The sequence below is a fragment of the Prosopis cineraria genome, unplaced genomic scaffold (assembly GCF_029017545.1).
Source record: "Prosopis cineraria cultivar Desert tree isolate PC_DT_omini unplaced genomic scaffold, ASM2901754v1 PC4, whole genome shotgun sequence".
In the NCBI taxonomy this organism is placed as follows: Eukaryota; Viridiplantae; Streptophyta; class Magnoliopsida; order Fabales; family Fabaceae; genus Prosopis; species Prosopis cineraria.
Genome location: NW_026555335.1, coordinates 43095860 through 43117481, shown reverse-complemented (window position 1 = coordinate 43117481; position 21622 = coordinate 43095860). Strand labels below are relative to the sequence as shown.

General features: G+C 33.6%; 2 protein-coding genes across 3 annotated transcripts; both read left to right on the top strand.

The window, feature by feature from the left end:
* Positions 1-7061: 7061 nt before the first annotated feature.
* On the top strand, positions 7062-13211 carry LOC129309399 (agmatine deiminase). The gene is made up of 10 exons (XM_054950970.1): positions 7062-7355; positions 7684-7797; positions 7894-7983; positions 8101-8182; positions 8451-8506; positions 8599-8677; positions 9061-9195; positions 10259-10491; positions 11861-12019; positions 12852-13211. Exons 1-10 carry the CDS (start codon positions 7269-7271, stop codon positions 12933-12935), a joined length of 1119 nt encoding a protein of 372 aa, XP_054806945.1. The 5' UTR covers positions 7062-7268; the 3' UTR covers positions 12936-13211.
* A 1500-nt stretch (positions 13212-14711) lies between these two features.
* On the top strand, positions 14712-20420 carry LOC129308281 (uncharacterized). 2 transcript variants are annotated; one of them, XM_054949353.1, is made up of 6 exons: positions 14712-15188; positions 15881-16023; positions 16479-16622; positions 16950-17135; positions 19209-19358; positions 19915-20041. In XM_054949353.1, exons 1-5 carry the CDS (start codon positions 14972-14974, stop codon positions 19335-19337), a joined length of 819 nt encoding a protein of 272 aa, XP_054805328.1. In that variant the 5' UTR covers positions 14712-14971; the 3' UTR covers positions 19338-19358; positions 19915-20041. The 2 variants fall into 2 exon arrangements, with proteins under 2 accessions (XP_054805328.1, XP_054805327.1); XM_054949352.1 differs by having other exon boundaries at positions 14716-15188; positions 19209-19333; positions 19915-20420.
* The last annotated feature ends 1202 nt before the right edge of the window (positions 20421-21622 follow it).

Sequence of the window (21622 nt, the reverse complement as noted above, 5' to 3'; positions counted from 1 at the left end):
AGGGCTCACATTTAAATTTTTTAATATTTTTATTATAAAATATTGTATAGTGGGTCCCACTAATATTTTTTTATAATTTTAAAAATATTCTCTCTCTTCCACATTCTCTCACCCTCCGTTTCGTCTCCTCTCTCTCTCTCTCCCCTCCCCACTTTCTCTCTCAATCTCCTATATGTGACAACCATGGTGGTTCTCTTTATTGCCCTTCGTCTCCTAATTGCAAAAAAAATGTGCTCTCCTATATGTGACAGCCATACAACAACTATGGTGGTCCTCAACTGTGAGATTGTGTTCCTGGTACGAGGAATGGCCTTATTGATGGTCTGTGAGAGATCAACTTCGGGGATCAGAGATGAACTTTAGATAAGGACAAGGAAGAGAGAGGGAGGAGGGAAAGGATAAGAGGTGGGAGAGAGAGAGGAGGAGATTAAGGACTCGGCTTGTTGGAGACATTACTGGCTTGCCTTAACGACCAAGTATGAGCTAGTAGAGCCCACCTCTATTGTCACCTTCACTCAACAATGCTCTCTTCCACCTTCTCTCTCCCTCTTCTTTCTATCTCAATCATCTAACTTTATTGATATCTCTATTTTTAATAGAAAAAATAAGGAAGCTCGAGTGCATGAGTATGCTAAATTATGGTGTGGTCCTCCAGAGGTCATCAATAGAGCGCTTGAGTGTGTGTTGTAAGATATGTCGGTCACCCAAAAGGGGGTGAATTAGATATTATTTGATTTTTTGCTTAAAGCTCTTAATCACAGAAACTTGAAATATGAATAATGAGAGGATAAAGCAGTATAGATGAAGTTGGGAGAGAAAAAGAACAATACATAGTGAATTTATTTTGGTTCAGCCCAATCCACTTAGCCTATGTCCAGTCCCCAGGAACCTCTTGAGATTTTTCACTATAACGACAAGTTCGATCCAAGCACTTATGAAGCCACAGTATAACGTTAGACTTAATGCCTGTATCACTTTCCTTTACAAAAAAAAAAATCTCACAAGTTTGATCCGGACACTTATGAAGCCACTTACAATCTCTTAGACTTACAAGTCTATTTCTCTCCTTCTCATGAGGTAATTTTAGAACCCACTTGAGATCCCCTAATCTTAAGTCTACTCAAATAAGTAATAGAGAAATTTTGATCACAAAGTGATCTTGATACAAACTTACTCATTGAGTAAATGAATATATTGAAGTACAATAATATTCGAGACAAATACAGAGAATAGTTGAAGGTATTAAATATCACAGCTTGTGCCACTCACTTCTCTACTTTGATCTTCATGGATAAGTCTTTTTATAGTTGGAGTTAATAAATGATCTATTAAACTCATTAATATATCCATTGGAGTAGTCTCCTTCTCTCTTATGATCTTCTCCCTAAAGTATAAATCTGTTTAGTGCTTTTAACAGAGTTCTCTTGCATCTTTGTAAATTATTCATTAGGCACAATCAATTTTTTGTTGTTGTTTGATCTTTAACATTATAGGTGTAAGTGTAGCTTTGTTGCTTTACAACGTTATTGTTACTTGAAAGGGATAGTAGGAATTGGCAACTTTTCATACGGGTTTACATGTTAGAGCTAAAAGCAAATATAACGGCATTTACACATTTAATACTCTGACAAAAGTAGGTGAAGGTTTATACTAGTGAAGCATTTTAGCGTAGGTGGTGTAAATCAAGAATGAATCACAAAGAGTTTGATCCAAGCAATAATTGTGCTTAGATAGATTATAAGAAGGTTATTAAGTAAACACGATTGATTGCAGATGAAAAGAATAGCCAAGAAATGAGTTTTGAAGAGTTTAGAGTTGAGAACAAAAAATAGAGCATGAAAAACCAATTTAGCAATGGTGCCATTTGCAATAATATCGATGCTGTGATAACAAGACAATGAAAATAACACAAGTCTTACTTTGATAGTACTAATACAGGGCTCTTTGTAAATGGCGATGATATTTTTCATTTTATGAAAATAAGTGTTTCTTTTTCAAATGAAGATTTATAGCAAAGGTGTTGATAAAAAGTATCGGTGTTAATGTAAATTAAATGAAGTCTTTTATTTCAAAGCTTTAAAGAATAGTACCAATGTAGAAAAGTAGTATTGGTGCTAAAATATCAATAGCATAGGTGTTAGCACTTAATATGGGTGCTAAAGAGAGGTTTTTTGTCAAAAATGAAGGAATAGCACCGGTGTTAATAGTACAGCACCGATGCTAAAGGTACATTTCCGTAACACAGTTTATAAGTTAAATTCTATCAATCATAACTCTTTCATTTTAAATCTAAAACAGGAAAATGACCTATTGTTAAAAAACTCTAGATGGTTAGTTTTCATATTGACTCAAAAATTCAAAATATTTTGAGATACATGATAAAAAATGTGTGCAAAGGTCAGTAACGTTTTTCTGAGTACTGGAAGTTTTAACAACCAACTTTAAAAAATCATATCTACTTCATATAAAATCTATTTTGAATGAAATTATGTCTTTAGAAATATTTATAAGTCTATTTTTAAACAAAGAAGTTTCACATTAAATAGATTTGTATATTAAGAGATATAGAGAAAATACTAAATTAAGGTCAAAACTGAATATCTCCCAAACTCTTAATGAACTTCAAAAATTAATAATATAACTCCACTTTGAGTAAATATAACTTTTAAGAAACTTTATGGAGTTAGTTTTTCAAATAATATTTAAGAGGAAATATTTTCAATTCTTGTGAGATATAATTGATTGAAAATAAGATTAAGGTTATATCTCACTATTTATTTTAAAACTAAAATGTATGTTGTGATGCATATAAAATAATAAATTTAACATAAAGATTAAAAAGCTTAATGATATTATACTTATCAAGAATAAGACTATGATGAATCTAAACTTGTTAGTTTTCATTCACTTAAGTTTCGATTGGATCATCTTTCTCATTATCCTTATGTTCTTCATTCTTGAATGAAGCATGCTAATGATTACTTCAATGGCTTCCCCTTCATGCTCACTCATATTTCTACTTTGGATAACCTCCAATAGTATGTGTCATGAATAAAGTAGTTAGTCCAACTATTAATATGCATGAAAATAAGTATAAGCTATTATATTATGCCATGCATATAAAAATCTTATATATATATATATATATATTGTAAATATCCAAATTATGAAAAATAACATTTTGATCACTCTTGGATATATAATCAATTTAGGATAAGGAAAAATATAAAAGGATAAAATAACTTTTGAGGACATAAATTATTTTTCTAAATCCCAAATAGTATAGAACAATATAAGTAAAAACACTTTAAAGAATTTGTTCCATAGTTATAGTTAATTAATATGTATAAGAGAACAATTAATGCATATAGTTAACTATTTTATATTCTCAAACATATTAGCTAAGATAATATAACTATATCTGTCATCATCAAAACTTAAACTTAACATAATGTCCTAAGTTATTATGTCCAATATGTGTCCATGAATCTTCATGCAAGCTTTAACGAGATAGAGAGAGGGGGGAGGATATGGCCATCAGTTAGAAGCTAAAATAGCTTCAATTAGAGCACCTTCACATATACATGCGTGCATAGCTCACGACACTTCTCTCTCTCTCCCCCCTTTTCTCTCTCTGGTCCTCATCTTCCACGAAGTGTGGTGAATGCTTTGAGGATGCTCTAAACATGGTGGTTGTGTGAGATCCTTGTCGGACAATGGATGGAGAGAGAAAGGAGGAAGGAGAGACAGGATAGAGGGAGGGAGAAGGTGGAAGAGAGAGGAATGCATGTGCATGGCCAAAATGCCTATACTTTGATGTAAGAGAATCCAATGGCTATGCCTCCACCATTGGCATTGGAGGTGGCATAGGGAGACAACAGTGAAGGTGCATATGGAGGAGAGAGAAGGGAGAGGGAGACAATGGTGAAGGTTTGTATAGAGGAGGGAGAGGGGAGAAGGAGAATGATTAGAGAAGAGAGAGGAAAGTGGACAGTAGGGACAAAAGAGAAGGAGATGCAAAGAGAGAAAGAGAGGAGAGAGGGAAAGGGATATTTTTTAAATTATAAAAAATATAAAAATGGTAGGACCCATCAAAAATAAAAAATTTAAATGTGGGACTCACATAATAATAAAATTAGAGAGTTAATCTTAAGGGTAGGAGACAATGAATCTTTGAGTTAAATTTACAATTATTTATATCAACATTTGTAATTTATTTTACAAGAATTTTATCAAAACTTAGCGATCCTTAATTTTCTCTTTTCAAACTTAGCTATCACTCTTCATTTTACTTAAAAATTTGAATTTGATAACCACACTTAATACAAGTATTAAATATCTATCTAATTATTGAAATACATATTTATTTTTTTAAATTCATATTTTACATAAAATTAATAAATAAATAAATTTATTTAAATTATTAATATAAATTTTAATAATTCAAATGATACAGTTACTCAATTTAGCACACGTTAGAGGAAGTTTCATGTGGTCCAACAGTGTTAGGACAAGTATAATAATTAATGGAGGAGACTTTTGTCGCCTACCATTTCAGCCTGAACCAAACCTACAAAAAAGAAATAGGTGAGGAAGCAATTTTAGTTGTTATATTCACATATTAGTTTGTTGTATTAAAAAAAAAAAAAAGAACTTGATGCTCCTACGTAATTTCCTCTTTTCGATTAATCTCTCTTGAGGACGAAAACCTGTAAGGAAACTAAAATCAAATAAATAATAGGATCAAGTGGATTGATCAGCATGTGGTTGCAGTAATTTCAGACGCGGACAACTGTGATTAGTTTTTGAAGTGGGCACCAACCACGACAATAAGCTTGACCATTCACATGGTTCGACTGTCATGATATATATGAAAGAATATGTGAAATGAATAGAAGTAAAAGGATGATGCCAAATTTTATTTGTTACGGAAATGCACCAAAATTGTCAACGACCCATTAACGATGACACTTCATTTTCAACAGCCCATGCCAAGCCCTCCCTTGTTTTCTTCTCCTTTTTTAAAAACTTGGCTGCAAGGGTGAAGGCACCGATACGAACAAAATTTTAATATTATTTTATTTCATTCGGAAAAAGAGAAGACCAAAATTTATCCCCTTCTCCCTCAACCAGCACAGTTTAAATTATTTGTATTATTTTAGGTAAGTTTTTGTACTATCTTATTCAATCCTTTTTATAAATTATTTTTATTAATCTCATCAATATCAATAAAAAAATGTGTAAAATTTTAAATATGTCCATATATAATAAATATAAAAAGTAATATTATGTTATTTTCTCTCTCTCTTAAAAGGTATTTTTGAAAATATCTCTCAAATATTATTTAAAAAATTATATTGTAATTTATAAATGAAATCAAGTAAATTTTTTAAAATGTGTTTTATAAATGAGATAGGAGCAAATATTCCATAATCCATGTTAACTACTTTATTAAGCGATTTTTTATTTTGTCACTTCAATTTTTTATCCAAAAACAAAGATGGGAGGGGGAGACGGTAAAAAAAAAAAAAAAAAACAAAAGGAAAGAAAAGGGATGGGAAAAGAATGTGGTCCGAGTCTCCCGCGTCTAGCGTAAGTAATAAGTCAAGACTCAAGATATTTTGTTAAAAAAGGCTCAATTTTATTTATCTATTTTTTCAAAGAAAGAAGTCAACAATAAAATAGACAAAGCATCGCAATTTGTAAAAATTGATGAATTTTTTTCAAAAAAAAACAAAAAATACTTTTTATTCTTTTTAATCTCCATTTACAATTATATATATACATATATACTTCTTTTAGATTATAATATTTATCATGGTTAACTAATTTACGGTTGATAAAAAATGCTAATTGAAATTTTATTTTATTTTAAATAATTATGTCTTTTCATTTATACTCTTGAGTTTTCCTTATAATATGGGCATAGTATTTAAATATGGAGTATTTAAGGACAAAAAAAAAACAATGGTATGAATGGAGAAAAACATAAAATTTATCTAATATTCTATATTTTAAATAAAAGAATACTTCTAAAAAGTAATTGATATAGTGATATGTATCAATGACACTTTTTCCTCACATTCTTATTTTAGGACACATTTAAAAATCTCATACATATTAAAAAAATTAGTTTTTTTAATTATAAAGAAATGTTCAACTCTCCTTGCTTTGTCTTATAATCAGTGTTACTAACAAAATTTAAATCCACTAACTTCTTTTTTGGCCAAAAACTTCACTAAAATTGAGATTAATGAATTTAGTTAAAAATTCTTTTTTTAGTATTTTTACTTAGTTTATTTTTTCTACAAAATATAAATTATTCTCTCTTTTAAAATGAAAACTTCACAAAAATTTATCAGCTTTAATTTTATAAGATTTAAAACTTTCATATGATGCCCTACTTGCCAATTGTATGCAACCCTAAATTAATCCTGAATAATCCTCACACTTTTTCCTGCTCCCAACCTATACTCTCATTTTCTATCAAATCTAACAAATCACAAATCCAAAAAAATCATCTTGAAAAACTTCAAATATCCTTAATTTTTTTTTAAATATTGCAGCATCATTTTACAGATAATTAAATTCAAGCGTGTGTATGGGGAGCTCTTTCAAAAATATTTTCTATTTTCACATTAATTTAAAATCAAAACCTCAACTAAAAGCCTTCACTAGTAACGACATTTGTTAATAAAATTGCAGCAACATTTTATAAAAATGATTAAGTAGCAATGATTTTCAATTTTTTTGTTATATACTACATGTGTCCAATTATTTAAACAAAATTATATTTAGGTCCCACAAAAAAATTTATTATCAAGATACTATAAATTTTATAAAATATTCTCAAATTTTAAATTCTGTTAACTAAGGGCATTGATAATTCAAGAATGACAATTTACAATTTACAATTGGTAAAACCTTGCTCAAATGTGAGCTTAGGAGTGACATTTTCAAAACTGGCAGCCACGATTTATAAGAACTGATAATTGATGATAATAAAATATTCCTGATGGCGCAGACAAAGTTTTGTCGTGAAGCCGTTTTTCCCTTTTAAATGATAGTGAGCAGATTCCAGTACGAATCGGGTTCCAGAGAATCTGCATCCTGCCGGAGGGAAACTGGGAATCAAACCCGCGCGTTGTGAACGAAAAGTGATCTTTTTTCGCCTTCTTCGCGGAAACAACTTCGCCCTTCTTAACCACGAAACTTGTTATTCAAGAATCTCCTCCCCCACACACAACCCTCAACTCACAGTATCGTCCATGGAGCTCAGCGGCACGCCGGCTTCTCTTGGCTTTCATATGCCTGCAGAGTGGGAACCCCACTCGCACTGTTGGATTGGTTGGCCTGTAAGTATATCTACTCCTCTCGTCAAAACAAAGCAATGAATTGCAAGCCACCTACCTTTGGTCTCGAGCTTTGTGTTTATGCCGTCCTTCAATTTGATGGATCTGCTCTTTTTTCCTTTTCTAGTGGGCTTAAGTTCCTCCATGTGACACCCCGATTTTCTGGTCCAAGTCGATCTTCTTGCGGATTCAACTAGCCTTTACCCCACTTTTCTTACCACTACTAATTGTTGTATATATGATCAACCGCATACTTTTCAAAATATTCGCTCATCTCGTCGTCAACTTATCCCTCCGCCGCCATTTGAGCAATCGTGGTTTTGAATAACAGGAACGCCCGGATAATTGGAGAGACAATGCTGTTCATTCCCAACAAGTATATGCGAAGGTAGCATCTGCAATCTCCAAGTTCGAGCCTGTGACTGTTTGTGCAAGTTCTGCCCAGGTTCGTTAAAGATGCAAGGCGTTGATGCCTTTTCTCTGCATTCGTATATAATGTTTTATGCCATTGTTGACTCTGGTAATGTTCTTGTAATCTCAGTGGAAGAATGCGCGAAGCCTGCTACCTTCACATATCAGGGTCCTTGAGATGAGCTTCAATGATTCTTGGTTTCGTGACAGTGGGCCCACCGTGAGTTGTTCTCTGATGAGTAATACGTAGCTGATTAGATAAGCTTGTCTGGATGTGCAAATATAGAGATTACGAATTTTAACTCACGTTTACTTTTGCGTTTCCCTTCTCCAACAGTTTGTTGTGAGCAGAAATCCCTCGAAGTCTGATACAGAGCCGAAGGTCGCAGGAATTGATTGGGATTTTAACAGCTGGGGAGGCAAGCAAATAGACATCTAATAATCATTGTCATCATTTTAACCTTGTTTGGTTTGTGAAACGTGATAAAATCATTTTTGTTCAAATAAGGATTGTCAGATGCTTTGTAAAGATGAATCGTAGAAGGAAACGATTATTAGATTTTTGTTTATTTGTTGTTAACCGACAAATGATTTTTTTTTCTTTGACAACTATTTTTTAACTTGTAATTGGGTTATTTAACTAATAATATCTTTTTCTTTACCTGATCAATTTTATAAATTATCTAGGTTTAGATGGTGGCTGTTATAGTGACTGGAGTCTTGACGTCCTAATTGCAAAGAAGGTTTGTGTAATTAAACATCTTACTGTCATGAAAAAGCAATTTTTTCTGTGTGATATGCTTAGATAATTACCCTATCATCATATGTTCGCTAGATTCTGGAAGTTGAGATGATTCCCAGATTTCCCCAAACAATTGTGCTTGAAGGTGGAAGCATCCATGTGGATGGAGAAGGTAAGAGTTATTTTGTCATGTTAAAATATTTTTCTCTTGTTTGGACTATGGAGAAGCATGAAAGCTGGTGAATAGAATTTCTATAGAATGCTAGTTTGTTGACAGCTAAACATCTATTGAAAATTTGGTTTTAGTTCTGGCTTGTTCATGAGCAAGAATAAGTGGCTGCTGAAATGGATAACTGTCATTTCTGATTATTTTCTGGAGTTAGCCAGTATTCATTATGTCTATTTATTGCTTTATTTCAGTCTTTCCTATTGGTCGAGCCACATATGATTAGATTTACTCCTGTACCCTTTGATCCCTCTTCTGAATGTAATATACCATTTGCTTATAAAGTTTAATGATTCTGCTGTTTATGACAGTGCTTTCTTTTACTTCAGGGACTTGTCTTACCACGGAGGAATGTCTATTGAACAAGAACAGGAATCCAAACTTGAGTAAAATCCAAATAGAGGATGAACTTAAGGCATATCTGGGAGTCAGAAAGGTTATATGGTTGCCTCGTGGACTATATGGTATGGGAGCTTACTTTTTAGATTTAAGAGCTTTTATTTTCATTTGAATTGATAGAATTTTACTTTGGCTGCTTAATTTCAGTCATTGAAAATTTTTAAAGGGACCACATAGGATATAGAAGAAACCAATGTAGGATATGGAAACAGCAAAGCTTTCTAATAAAGCCTATTCAAAAAGAAGGATAAATATGAATGAGCTGTACAAGCATTCTATGCTACTTATTAAGTGCGATAAAGGATAAAATCTGACTGTCCTCTGGTGTCCCATGCAGTTATTGACACTAATCAACTTTAGTATTTCTGTATTTTGTCTTGTACCAGGACACCGTTCACTATGAAAATTCTTGAAGTTACAGCTCTGTATTTACGGTAGAAAAGTTTATGACCTCTCCTTTTTCTGAATTTTAGAATGAAGCTAAAGTAAGGTAAAACCAACACATTTCTTTCCTTGTTAAGTTTGAATGAAAGCTGATAGAAATTTGTGAAGTCTCTGATTCTTTCCTGGGCTCTGGAGCTTCTTTTTAGAAAGAAAATTCAAAACCATAATTTTCTTTTGTCGGAGATCATGACTTCTACATAATTATCTGTGGTTCATCCCCTAATTACTAGCCAACTTTCATCTTTGTGCATCCATTACTCTTTGCTTAATTGGTGAATAATTTTTGGCATTAAATTGGAGGTTTGTCTCTTTTCCTTCGCTATGTATGTAATCCGTTTTCCTTCAATAAAAATTGAATTCAGATTTTATGTTCTCTGAAATTCCTCATACTTCTTAGAAATCAGGGAATCCTTCTGTAGTTAATTTCGTGGATGCTACAAATTAACATTTTGCTTTCTTTACACCTCAGCATCAATTGATGTATTCACTTTCAAGAGTGCAGGCTGATCCAAATGATTCTGAATGACTAGGCTGATGTATGTACTTCTAGAAAGATGTCCAACTTAGGAGTTGTAGACAGTTATATTTGCCCGATCCAGATATATTTTGATACATAAATGTTAAAGTGGGTAATTAGCCTTTGTCTATATATGTTAAATAAATCTTTGTAATGGTTTGATACAGGGGATGATGATACTAATGGTCATATCGACAACATGTGCTGTTTCGCAAGGCCTGGTGTGGTTCTTCTTTCTTGGACTGATGATGAAGCTGATCCGCAGTATGAAAGATCTGTAGAGGCATATTCTCTGCTTTCAAGTGTAACTGATGCCAATGGTAGAAAACTTGAAATAATTAAACTTCGTGTACCTGGCCCACTCTATATGACAGATGAAGAGGCTGCTGGGGTCATTCAGGCAAGTACCCAAGTTTGCATTTCTGGCTTTTTTTTTTTTTTTTAAGTCTTCGTTTATCACAATTCAACCCAAATGGGAAAAAAATGTTATTTATCTTTATTATTCAATTCCGTTCATCAGTTGTAGACATAATTGTTAAAGTTCATTTACCAACCCCAATTGCCTGAGTGGTGTAGCTTTCATTCAGTGTATGGGTTGCTGATGTTAATTACCGGTTATAATTCAACGCTATTCTTATGCATCTGACAATCTGATTTCCTGTATATTGTTATAGTTCTGAGATTAGAATGTCCTATATTTTTGTTGTTTGCATGTTGATTTCAAAAGTGCTACTAATTTATTAGACTGGAAGGTAAGTTGCAACTTGCAAGGTCTACAGACTTTCAGATTTGAGCTTGCTTAGAATTTTCTGCGCCTATCTAACTCATGAATAGATTCAAATGAAGAGTTCAACGGCATCTGTTTTAATTAGCCTTTGCGTTCTCCATAATGTCGTCATCTCTGTTGATTAGGTAATTTTCTTATGGAAATGTGGAAAGGTGAGAGTTTTAGTTTCAACTTTTGATTAAAATCTATCTACCAACAGGATAATCCTAATACTATTTTGAAATGATAAGATACAATAACTTCCTAATGTAAAAGAAAAAAAATTCCCTTAGAAAACCAGGAAACTCACAATCGCTCAACCTCCTACAATGTTGTGTCAGTCAACCCTGGATAAGAACACTGCTGCAGCTCCTCTTGACCCAAAAGCCTAGAGCAATCATGAGTCTCTCGTGATGAAAGGGCCTCCAATAGACTTGTTCATCTATTGACTTTAAATGTGACTGGGTACTTTAATGTCCTCCATATGTTCCAATGAACTTGTTCATATATTAAACGACCACGCTGATTGGGAAACTGATGTTAAGTATCTCTGTCCAGATAAACCATTTTATCTTCAAATTCCAAATAATATCAGAATGTGTTTGCTTGACAGCGACATGGAATTAGCCTCATTAACCCCCCACAGGGAAGCAGTTAGCAACTGGTCAGCTAATCAAAACACACTTTAATTGTGTAGAAAAGCTAACACATGTCAGGTATAACATGTCTGATGAAAAGCTGAGGTGCCGTGAACAAAACAAATTGCAAGTTATTTTGAACATTTTTAATAAAGTACTTTCTAATTGATTCCCAAGACTTGCCTTTAATTGTGATAATGTAATAATGTCCCTGCATATCTCATTATACTAATGCTGAAATTTTGAATTCACATCAATGACTAATGCCTTATTTAAACAAAGTATGAAGCATTACGATTTGGTAATGATTTGATCTCAGAATCAGACAAACTCAACCTCCAAAACCCTTTGTATTTCTTTCACAGGATGGCGAGGCCAAACCCAGACTTCCAGGTACAAGACTCGCTGCTTCATATGTAAACTTCTATATTGCAAACGGAGCCGTCATTGTTCCACAGTTTGGAGATAAAAAATGGGACGCCGAAGCTCTGCAAGTCCTATCTAAGGCCTTTCCTTATCACCAAGTAAGAAGTTATTGTTAAAATGCCTTTGAGGTGACATGATTGACGGTGCGTGATTTATCATATTTGTTTTTTTGAATGCCAAGGGAAAGGCACAAGCCAAGCAAGAAACCTAAGAACTAAAAACAAAGGCAGCATGCCCCATTTGAAAGTCAAGGGGAAGCCATTAAGTAAATCGTTTGAAAGTCATAAAATAACCCATTAAATAAATCAAGAGGAAGCACCACCTTTTGTGGAATTTACATGGAAATGACACAAGGGACTGGAAATTTGTACTTTCCATGACTCGATATCTAGGAGAAAATGTGTGGCTCCAACCATAATCATTCGTAGTAAATATCATTTTGGCAGTTAGAGAGGATAAAACTATCTCATCTTTAATGACATGCGGTTGCAGAAGAGAAGGACTTATCTGTTGGAGAAGGCATCCACTGAAACTGGTTTTCAAATGAACTGCTTGTAGAAACCTAAAAAGCAGGTGTCGTCATCTCTATAATAGCAGGATTAAAACGTGTTTTAGAACCAAATATCAGATAATGAATTGGCTCTATCAATCAAATCGAGATAGGTTCTTAAATTGGTGCAATTTGACCGCATAGTTGGCTAATGCATCGGAAATTGAGCAGAGAAACCCTGCCGTTTTAGAATGGCGACTGGACAATATGTGTTCGTGATTGTCCCAACCTACACGTGACATCATATTAACGGTTGTCTATGCATTCATCAAGTACTTTGTGAATTATGAATTTGGGTCATTGATCCTGGTGTGCTGGTAATTTTTTTTTTTTTTGTGAAAAAAACTTTCAATGAACGTTTAGAATTTTTTTTGTCACAGATTGTGGGAATTGAAGGTGCAAGGGAGATTGTCTTGGGGGGTGGAAACATACACTGCATTACTCAGCAGCAACCAGCCATCTAGACAGGACTCTGCAAGTCAATTGATGACATCAGCATCCATTTCTATATTGCTATTATTGATAGTTAAAGTGACGGGAAAAAGAAAATGCGAGTAATCTCAAGCATATGTTCCCTCCTTTTATTTCATTTTTGCTCCTGATGGGCTGGATTAGTTTTATTTGTTGTGATCGTGGTGGTGGAATTTCTTCAAAAAAAAAAAAAAAAAAAGAACTTCCATGGTGGTAAAAATTCTTTTTGGTTTGGTTGTTAGAGATGCCATGGGTGATTGAGGTGCTCATTTGATCTTCCTGCGTGCCGAGAGATCATGAATCATAGGAATTTTTGGTAAAAGGCAGGTGAGGGAGCAGGGACGGATCTAGAAATGAGTATATGGAGGGGCCAAAAATGAAAGATTACAAGAAAGTGTGTGTACCAAAATTTATTTTCACATGTGTTACAAGTAAAAAGAAACTCATTTTACAAAGAAAAATTATACCATGGGGTAGCACGCCTGGTTGTCCGGCTATATCCGTCCTTGTATTTAAAATTGATTGATCGAACTATATAAAAAATTTAGACTAAATTGAATTGAAATATATAATTAAATTGAAATAAAACCAAACTAAATTATAATAGTTTCATTTGATCATTTTATTCAATTTGTGGGCTTTAATTTAAGTTTATGAAGTCTAATTGTTCATATATTCTTCTATCCAATTTTTTTTTCTTACCTAATAAAAAAATAGCAATCTTATACTATAATTCATAAGAAAATTAATAAAACTTGATACTATTGTATTTAAAATTAAATTATAGAAATAAAAATTTAAAACATCATATTAAACAAAAAAATATTACTATTGCAAGAAGTAGAAATATATTTTTACTCATCTAAATGAGAATTTATTCACATTTTTTAAATATAAAAAGAATATATATATATATATATATATGTAATTCAGTTAGTTTGGTTCATTTGGTTCAAAAATTTTTAAATCAAATTAAACTAATCAACCAAAATTTTCTTTAAAAAAAAAACCGAATTGAGCTGAAAAGCCAAATAAATCAAATTAAATATACAAAATTTGATTCGATTTTTAATTTCAATTCAGTTTTACTCATTCCTAATTGCCACATCTGATTTGTGCATCAAATCACCAATCTTCAATAAGTTTAACCCTTGTCTAACGTTTTATAAGCAGAACAATAAATGATTGAAACTTTCACACTAATATGAAACTCAAAAAATAAAACGAAAACAGTTTTTAATTTTTTTAAAAAAAGAAACAGTTTTAAAAACAATTTAAAATAAAATATTTATCTAAACAAGTTTTTTATTTTTTTTAAAAAAACAAATACTAAACACAGGCCTTTACTATCTCTGTTGAAGCTTTTTTTTTTTTTTATTATTTGGGATTATTTATTCAAATGAAATAGTCATTTCTTTAATTTAACTAGTCATTCTAACTCTTTCCCATATCGTAGGATTTAAAGACTTTACAATAATTAGCCCAATTAACAGTTATTTTCTGTCATTTGCGGATTTTTATTTATCATTTTCCATTTAATATAAGGGAGAATGATAGTTAAATTCAAAACAATTAACCGTTAGCTTTTCGGAATTTATTTTACAAAATTGATTGCAAATATTGATTAGAAAGTTGCAAACAAAAATTTTATATATAAATTGAGAATGATATTTAAAATTTAAATATTTTATTTATAATTGAAACAAATTTGCAGTGGAACTGTTTGAACCAAATTGCAATTTTGTCTTGCGGACTTGTCTTTGATTCTCCCTTAATGATGGCGGGGTGCCAAATCAAACATGTTCGGTTAAGAATTGAGTGATCCAAGAATGAATGAACGTCGTCAGAGACCCGAAACCCAAAGAAGGAAGCGAAGTATTAAAAACCAAGGGGGGGAAAAGTATCTTGCACACAATCGACGTGAAATCAGGTCTCTCTGGAACACGTGCTTTCGTTTGGTTTTCACAGGCACGTTCAAGGCAGAAATTCCTAGAGCGAGAGTAAGAAAGCACTGTAGAAGGAGAAGAAGATGGGGTGCTCGTTCTCTGGGTTGAATGCATTGTATGACAACGTAAACGGGGCAACCGATGTGTGGATTAACGACAACCGATTCCGCATCGTGAGGCAGCTCGGCGAAGGTGGCTTTTCCTACGTCTACTTGGTCAAGGAGGTGATCTCCGACTCCCCTTCCGCTTTAGCCGGAGGTGGTCTCTCTAAGAAGCTCAAAGACTCTTCCCGTGTCTCCGGTAAGATTTCTTCCTTTTTCAACCCGCATTGCTGTTTCTAATGTAGAATTTTGTGATCTCAGGTTGATTTGATTGAAATCTGGAAGTGAATCACCATACTTGTAGGCTTCGATGAAACAACTTATGCCATTGCTTTAAATTATGGACTTGTTTTCTTAAATGAGCTTTGTTGGGTAACATGAATGCGCCATCTATGTTATCTATCTGATTTTTGAGCTATGACATTTTGTTGTGCAATTATTACTTAGTCTGACACGGCTTTGCGTCTATTTATTTGTTTATTTTTTAACTAAATTTCTGAGGTGGAATTGTGGAATATGTAATTGAGTTCTTACGTAATTTGTAATTTCAAAACCAAAATGGCTTCAGAATAAACCAATCCGTAGAATATCTAGTCTAACGTTTCTGATATTCCAGCTTAGATCTATAATTCCCTGAATTTCATACCCATTTCTGCCAAACTTGTCTGTACATGATAGACAAATATACTTATGGATGAGATCTGTGGCCCTTTCTGCATTTTTGTTTTGTGCTATAGATGGCACACGCAGTTTTAGATGTACCATGATGTTTCTCACTTTGGCTATAATATTCCTGTTTTCACGTTTTAAGTCATGGAATTTTCCTTATTCTTTGTTAACACTGGAAAAGAAGACTTTGTAACTTACTCTTTGCTGTGAGTTTGTCTGCAGGCGATGGAACTTATGCTATGAAAAAGGTCCTCATTCAAAACAATGAACAGCTGGAGTTGGTGAAGGAGGAGATCCGTGTTTCATCACTCTTCAGTCATCCTAATTTGCTTCCACTTCTTGATCATTCAATCATTTCTGTTAAGGTAATAAGTAATCGCAGCCAGCAATTATTTGTCTCCTTTATATATCAAAGGTTAGCCTTCAAAATCTCGTAAATAACAGAGCTGTTGGTTTGGTTGAAATTCATGCTTTAGTCCGAGTCTGATCCCTGAGGTATAGCCCAAAAAAAAAAAAAAAACTTAAATTGTCCTTCAACTGCATCAGGCATTACATTTCTAGTTAGAATTATATACATTGATGTTAATGATATGGATTATATGCTACAATTGCCTATCAATGCAATCTGGAAAGTCATTATGCTGTTGCAGTTTAACTATTGTCTATCCGCTCATGCACTTTATAGCCTATAAACAGAGTGTACATGGTTAATGCAGAAATGCATAACATTACGCTTCTAATTCGTTGCTTTTTTGGCTTTATCTTACTTGTTTCTATGCTCGTGATTTTATATTTATATGGAAGTGCTTTTCGTTGGCAGCCAACCAAAGAAACATCTTGGAACCATGAAGCATACTTGTTATTTCCCGTTCATTTGGATGGAACATTGCTTGACATTGCTCAAACTATGAAAGCCAAGAAAGAGTTCTTTTCCACATCAGATGTGCTTCACATATTTCAGCAGGTAAAATGAACAATCTTTTGATTATATACTTGTATATTTTTGTGGGAACCTTTTAACTTCAATTTTATATTAACCAACTCAAAATTTTCAGCACATTGCAATTTGTTTACAGTTTGACTAGATGGAGATGAATGGAGTGTATCAAAATAAATATGCCTGAGATTTTCACCAGAAAATAGTAACTGAGATAAAATTTTGTTAGAACATTCATTTTTTATTGTGATTTTTTAATGGATTTTATGATATCTCAGTGCTTCTCATTTATTCTAAACTGGCTAGATGCTTAAATTTGCTAAGAGGCTTTAACGTGTAAAATGAACTCAACAGCTTGCTGCAGGACTCAAGCACATGCACAATATGAATCCTCCGCATGCACATAATGATGTCAAACCTGGTAATGTGGTAATAACACGCAGAAATGGACAACCTCCTCTTGCCATACTCATGGATTTTGGTAGTGCTCGACCTGCCAGGCAGCAAATTCACTCCCGATCAGAGGCACTACAGTTGCAGGTGCAAATTTTCAAGATTATGTCTATATCAATAGTCTTTCCCGCCCCCTTACTTTCTTTTTAATAAATATTATACTGTGCAGTGTTAATTCCTCACAAATAAGCAAGACCCATATATGAAACATGATGACACATCAAAATTGGAGGGCAAGGAGGGATTTTGCCCCCTCCCCTTGTTTGGCTTGGGAAAAAAAAATGCCCCTCCCCTCCCGTCCCCTCCAAATTGGAGGGATCGAGAGGGGAGGGTTAAAATTTGTTACACCTTGATCAATATGCCCTCAGTCATAAGTTCAAAAGATGCAGATACACTTTTCCAATATCTCAACACTAATAAAACGAGGGTAAAGTTGTTCATATATAATTATTTTTCCTCCCTTCATCTCCCAAACCAAATAAGGTAACATCAAACCCTTCCCCTCCCCTCCATTAAAATCCCTCCCCTCCCCTCGAACCAAATACACCCTTAGATTTTCAACTTTTTGTGTGTATGTCATACAAATCCTAATTTTTTAACTTCCCATTCAATGAGCTTCTCCAAATAAAAAACAGGTCACCTCATTCTATATCATAATTTTTTAGTGTTTTGCGCTATTTTCTTCCAAAATGGAGAACAGAAAGCTACTTAAAAAGAAGTTAATCTGTACTGTTAGTTAGGAAAAGAATCTTATATTTCATTGAGATAGGGGTTTCTAGCATCTCATTGCAGAAAAATTTAAGGTAGGGTTGATGTGAAATAGGTCGATGAACCCAATCAGGTATGAATTTTGTCAAAGGCACTCACCTAGACACTGGGGCAAGGCTCTAAACAGGTCCAGTGCCTCTCATATCACCTTGCGGAGCCTCATTGAAGGGAGTGTCATACGTTAGGCACCTTACTCGTGTGAAGTAATCAACTTATAAGTCTAACTTCAGAAACTATAAAACACAATCTAAATAGCCTGACCCAACCTTTAATTTATCATTTCCTTTTTTCAAAATTTATACATCAAATCAGTGCTAACTCCATAACATTGCATGAGGTGTGCAAAGGCACACACCTCAAAATTAAAAGGAAATGTACAACTTTAAGATGCACAAACTTCAAAATTAAAAGGAAATGTACAACAGTGATTGATTTTATTTTTGCATATATAACGGTCATATTATTTCAAGTTACATGTATCTATTGTTTTTTCTTTTTTCTTGATTTTAGTTTACTCTGCTACGAACTTTTCAAGTGCCCATGGTGTTTTGGAGGTCTAGTGCCTTAAGGGTGCCTTTTACCATTGACTGCCTTGATGGCATAGATATATAGGCATGTTAGGTGCACTTCTTTGTTGGAGTTGGACCCACCTCTGATATGTGTATATTATGTCATTATTAGTTTGGTCTTTCTATTTTATGTACTATAGGTATACTTGAGAATATCTTGTCTTGTTATCCTCCACCTCCATTCTTTTCAGCTTTGCTTTCGTTTTCGTTTTCCTCTCAACTGTGTCCAACCTGAAATTTTTTTTCTTTTTTGACGCATACAAAAACCTGTCATCAATGTTATTGTAGTGTTTCCCTCCAACAAAAAAAAAAAAAATGTTATAGTAGTGGCTATGTGTGAGTCAACACTCCTGAAAATAGGCATCTCTAACTATATGCTTCATAGGTTCATCAGTCATCACTCATCGGTACTTCCATTGCTCGCATTAATGATTGTTTTTCCCGTAAGCTTAAAATGTCATACTTGGAGACGCGTATCATATGTGATGCGTAAAGGTATTTTACATCTATTATTTTTATGACATTTTCATTCCATTTTGTGTTTGAAGGATCATTGCACTATGTTTTCGCCACATATGTATTAGGCTATAATGAGTTCCCAATAATTTGTTTCCATACACTAAATGGCCATCTTTTTCATTGAAAAGATAATCAGCTGATTAGCTAGGGGCTTTTATTGTGACAGTACTAATTCCTTAATTAAGTGTGCTGTTTTGGTGAGGTTTTTCAAATATAGTGGAGCCTAGTGTTTTTCCAGTTATCTGGCTCGTATAAATTTCTTTGCAGCTGATTTTTTCCCCATATGTTTTCTTTCCTTTTGTAGGAATGGGCAGCTGAACATTGCTCTGCTCCTTTCCGTGCTCCTGAGCTATGGGATTGCCCAAGCCAGGCTGATATAGATGAGAGGACTGATGTTTGGTCACTAGGATGCACGCTGTATGCAATAATGTGAGGAGGATATACTTTTTTTTTAGTATGTGGTTTATCTTTAACTTTTTCTATCAAGAACTTTTATTGGCAATGCCTTTGTTGGTGGTTCTAGTTTAATCTAAGAACTACACCGTCTTTAGTTTGTCTTTAGAAGAAAGAAAATAAAGTAGATCTAAATTCCATTGTTTGTTTCTCAATAAACAACATGAAGGAGATCGGCTTTGGGAGAAAAATTTTGGTGGTAGTTTTGAGGCCCCCACCGCATTCTGTCACAACTGTCAACCATTAGATTTCATAAAACTTCTACTGTGGCGGGCCTTTGAGGAACAAGATATCTTTGTTCAAAACTGCGGAATCCTTATTTGTGTTAAAAAAGTAAATTAAAAAACTCAAGCACGTTTTCTTGTTTTAACTTATTTTTATACATGGCTTTTCTCTGCTTTGTTTTTAATCATGTAAGGTCAACCAACCATTCCCCCAAGTATCACCATAATTTAATTTCTGTCATCTTGAAATGTATTGTCCTATTATTGTTTTGTGCTTCATATCTCAACCAGCTCTAGCAGACTCGTTTATCATCATCTGGCTTAACATTTCAGGTATGGGGTATCTCCATTTGAATATGCACTTGGGGAATCTGGGGGAAGCCTGCAATTGGCCATTGTAAATGCTCAAATCAAATGGCCCGCTGGACCTAAGTCTCCATATCCTGATGCTCTTCATCAGTTCGTGACATGGATGCTTCAACCTCAGGCTGCTGTGCGGCCCCGAATAGACGATATTGTTATCCATGTTGAAAAATTGATCGCCAAGTTCTCTCGTTGAGTTATTTTGGCGGGAGCAGGAAGCTGATTCGAAATTTTGTTCCCTTGGTCGATTTATATTGATGAAAAAGGCAATTGCGCTTCGTAGCCTTACAGAGTCAACCCTTTTTTGGTGGTAGTATAGGCAGTTGAGCGTTGAATTCATCAGCACATTGTTTCTGTCATTTCTGCATAATTTTTTATGTGTTGTAATTTATCAAGTGGCCAATATCCCTCCCAATGTCCCGTTAAAGCACATAAATGCCATTTGAATTTATCTATTGATGTTACTTTTTCTGTTCTCTTCTTCTAACCTTACCATTTACCCTTTACTTTTGCTGATATCTGTCGAGCATGCATTACTGGTAACTCCTTGTTCATTAATGTATTGCTTCATTTCAATTGTTAATTATGTGAATATTTACTCTCTCTTGTCCTTTTTATAAGCTGTATTAATTACTTACTCAAGATTAGAGAAATTAATTGAAGTTTGTTCATTGTTAAAAACTTGCACTTCTTCAATATTACCCTTTGATTGGTACGACTCATTTGGGAGTGAGGGTGAGAATAGTGTAAAAAGAAAAGGAAAAATTACAATGAGGTCTCATACATCAAACTTAAATACTCTCAGTTCCTATGAGTAAGGCAAATTACTATGAAATCTCATAGTCCTTAGGGGGAAATAATTTTAAAATTGAAAAAATCCATTTGCCCTCGGCTTATTAAAAGGGAAGAAAATAAGGAAAGAGGAAAGAAGATTGGTTTTCGCGCGTGATAGAGGCAAGAGTAGTTGAAATGCATCTTGTAATTGTTCTTAGAATGGCGTACGAAAGGATCAACTTATAGTTAGAAGATGAACCCATTTTTACAATCATCTTTAGTTCGAGGTATGTAGGAGTTTGTGAAGAAAGATGGCCCACATTTAAACATTCTTGCACCCAGTTTCGAGCTTTAAAGAATCTAATAATGTGACCTCACGAAAGTAAGTAAATGATGAGATTAGTTTTCATATACTCCTTGTTAATCATTTAATCTAGTGTTTTATGGTTTGTTAGTAGAATAAGGTTTTCTCTTTCTCTCCTTATGGGTATATGAGTTATGGACGTCTCTCTCTCTCTCTCTCTCTCTCTCTCTCTCAGTCAATATATATGTCATTGGTGGTCATTGGGGTTGCATTAGTAATAGTGTATTCAAGACTCTAGTGCTACTTAGTTGAGCTAACAAGTCTATCATGAGATAGTAAGATATGTTGTTAATAATTGAAGCATAAGTTGTCAATATGCTATGGATAGTTGTCAATATATTATGTGTCGTGCAAGTTAAGAATACCTTATATGTGTTGTTAATAAATGAAGTTTAAGTTATTAATATGACATGGCCAATTGTCAATATGTTGTGTGCAACATAGGTTGACAATATCTTGTGTGTATTGTTAATTGTTAAAGTTGTCAATATGCTGTTAATAGTTGTCAATATATTTTGTATGGTGAAGTTGACATCAAAG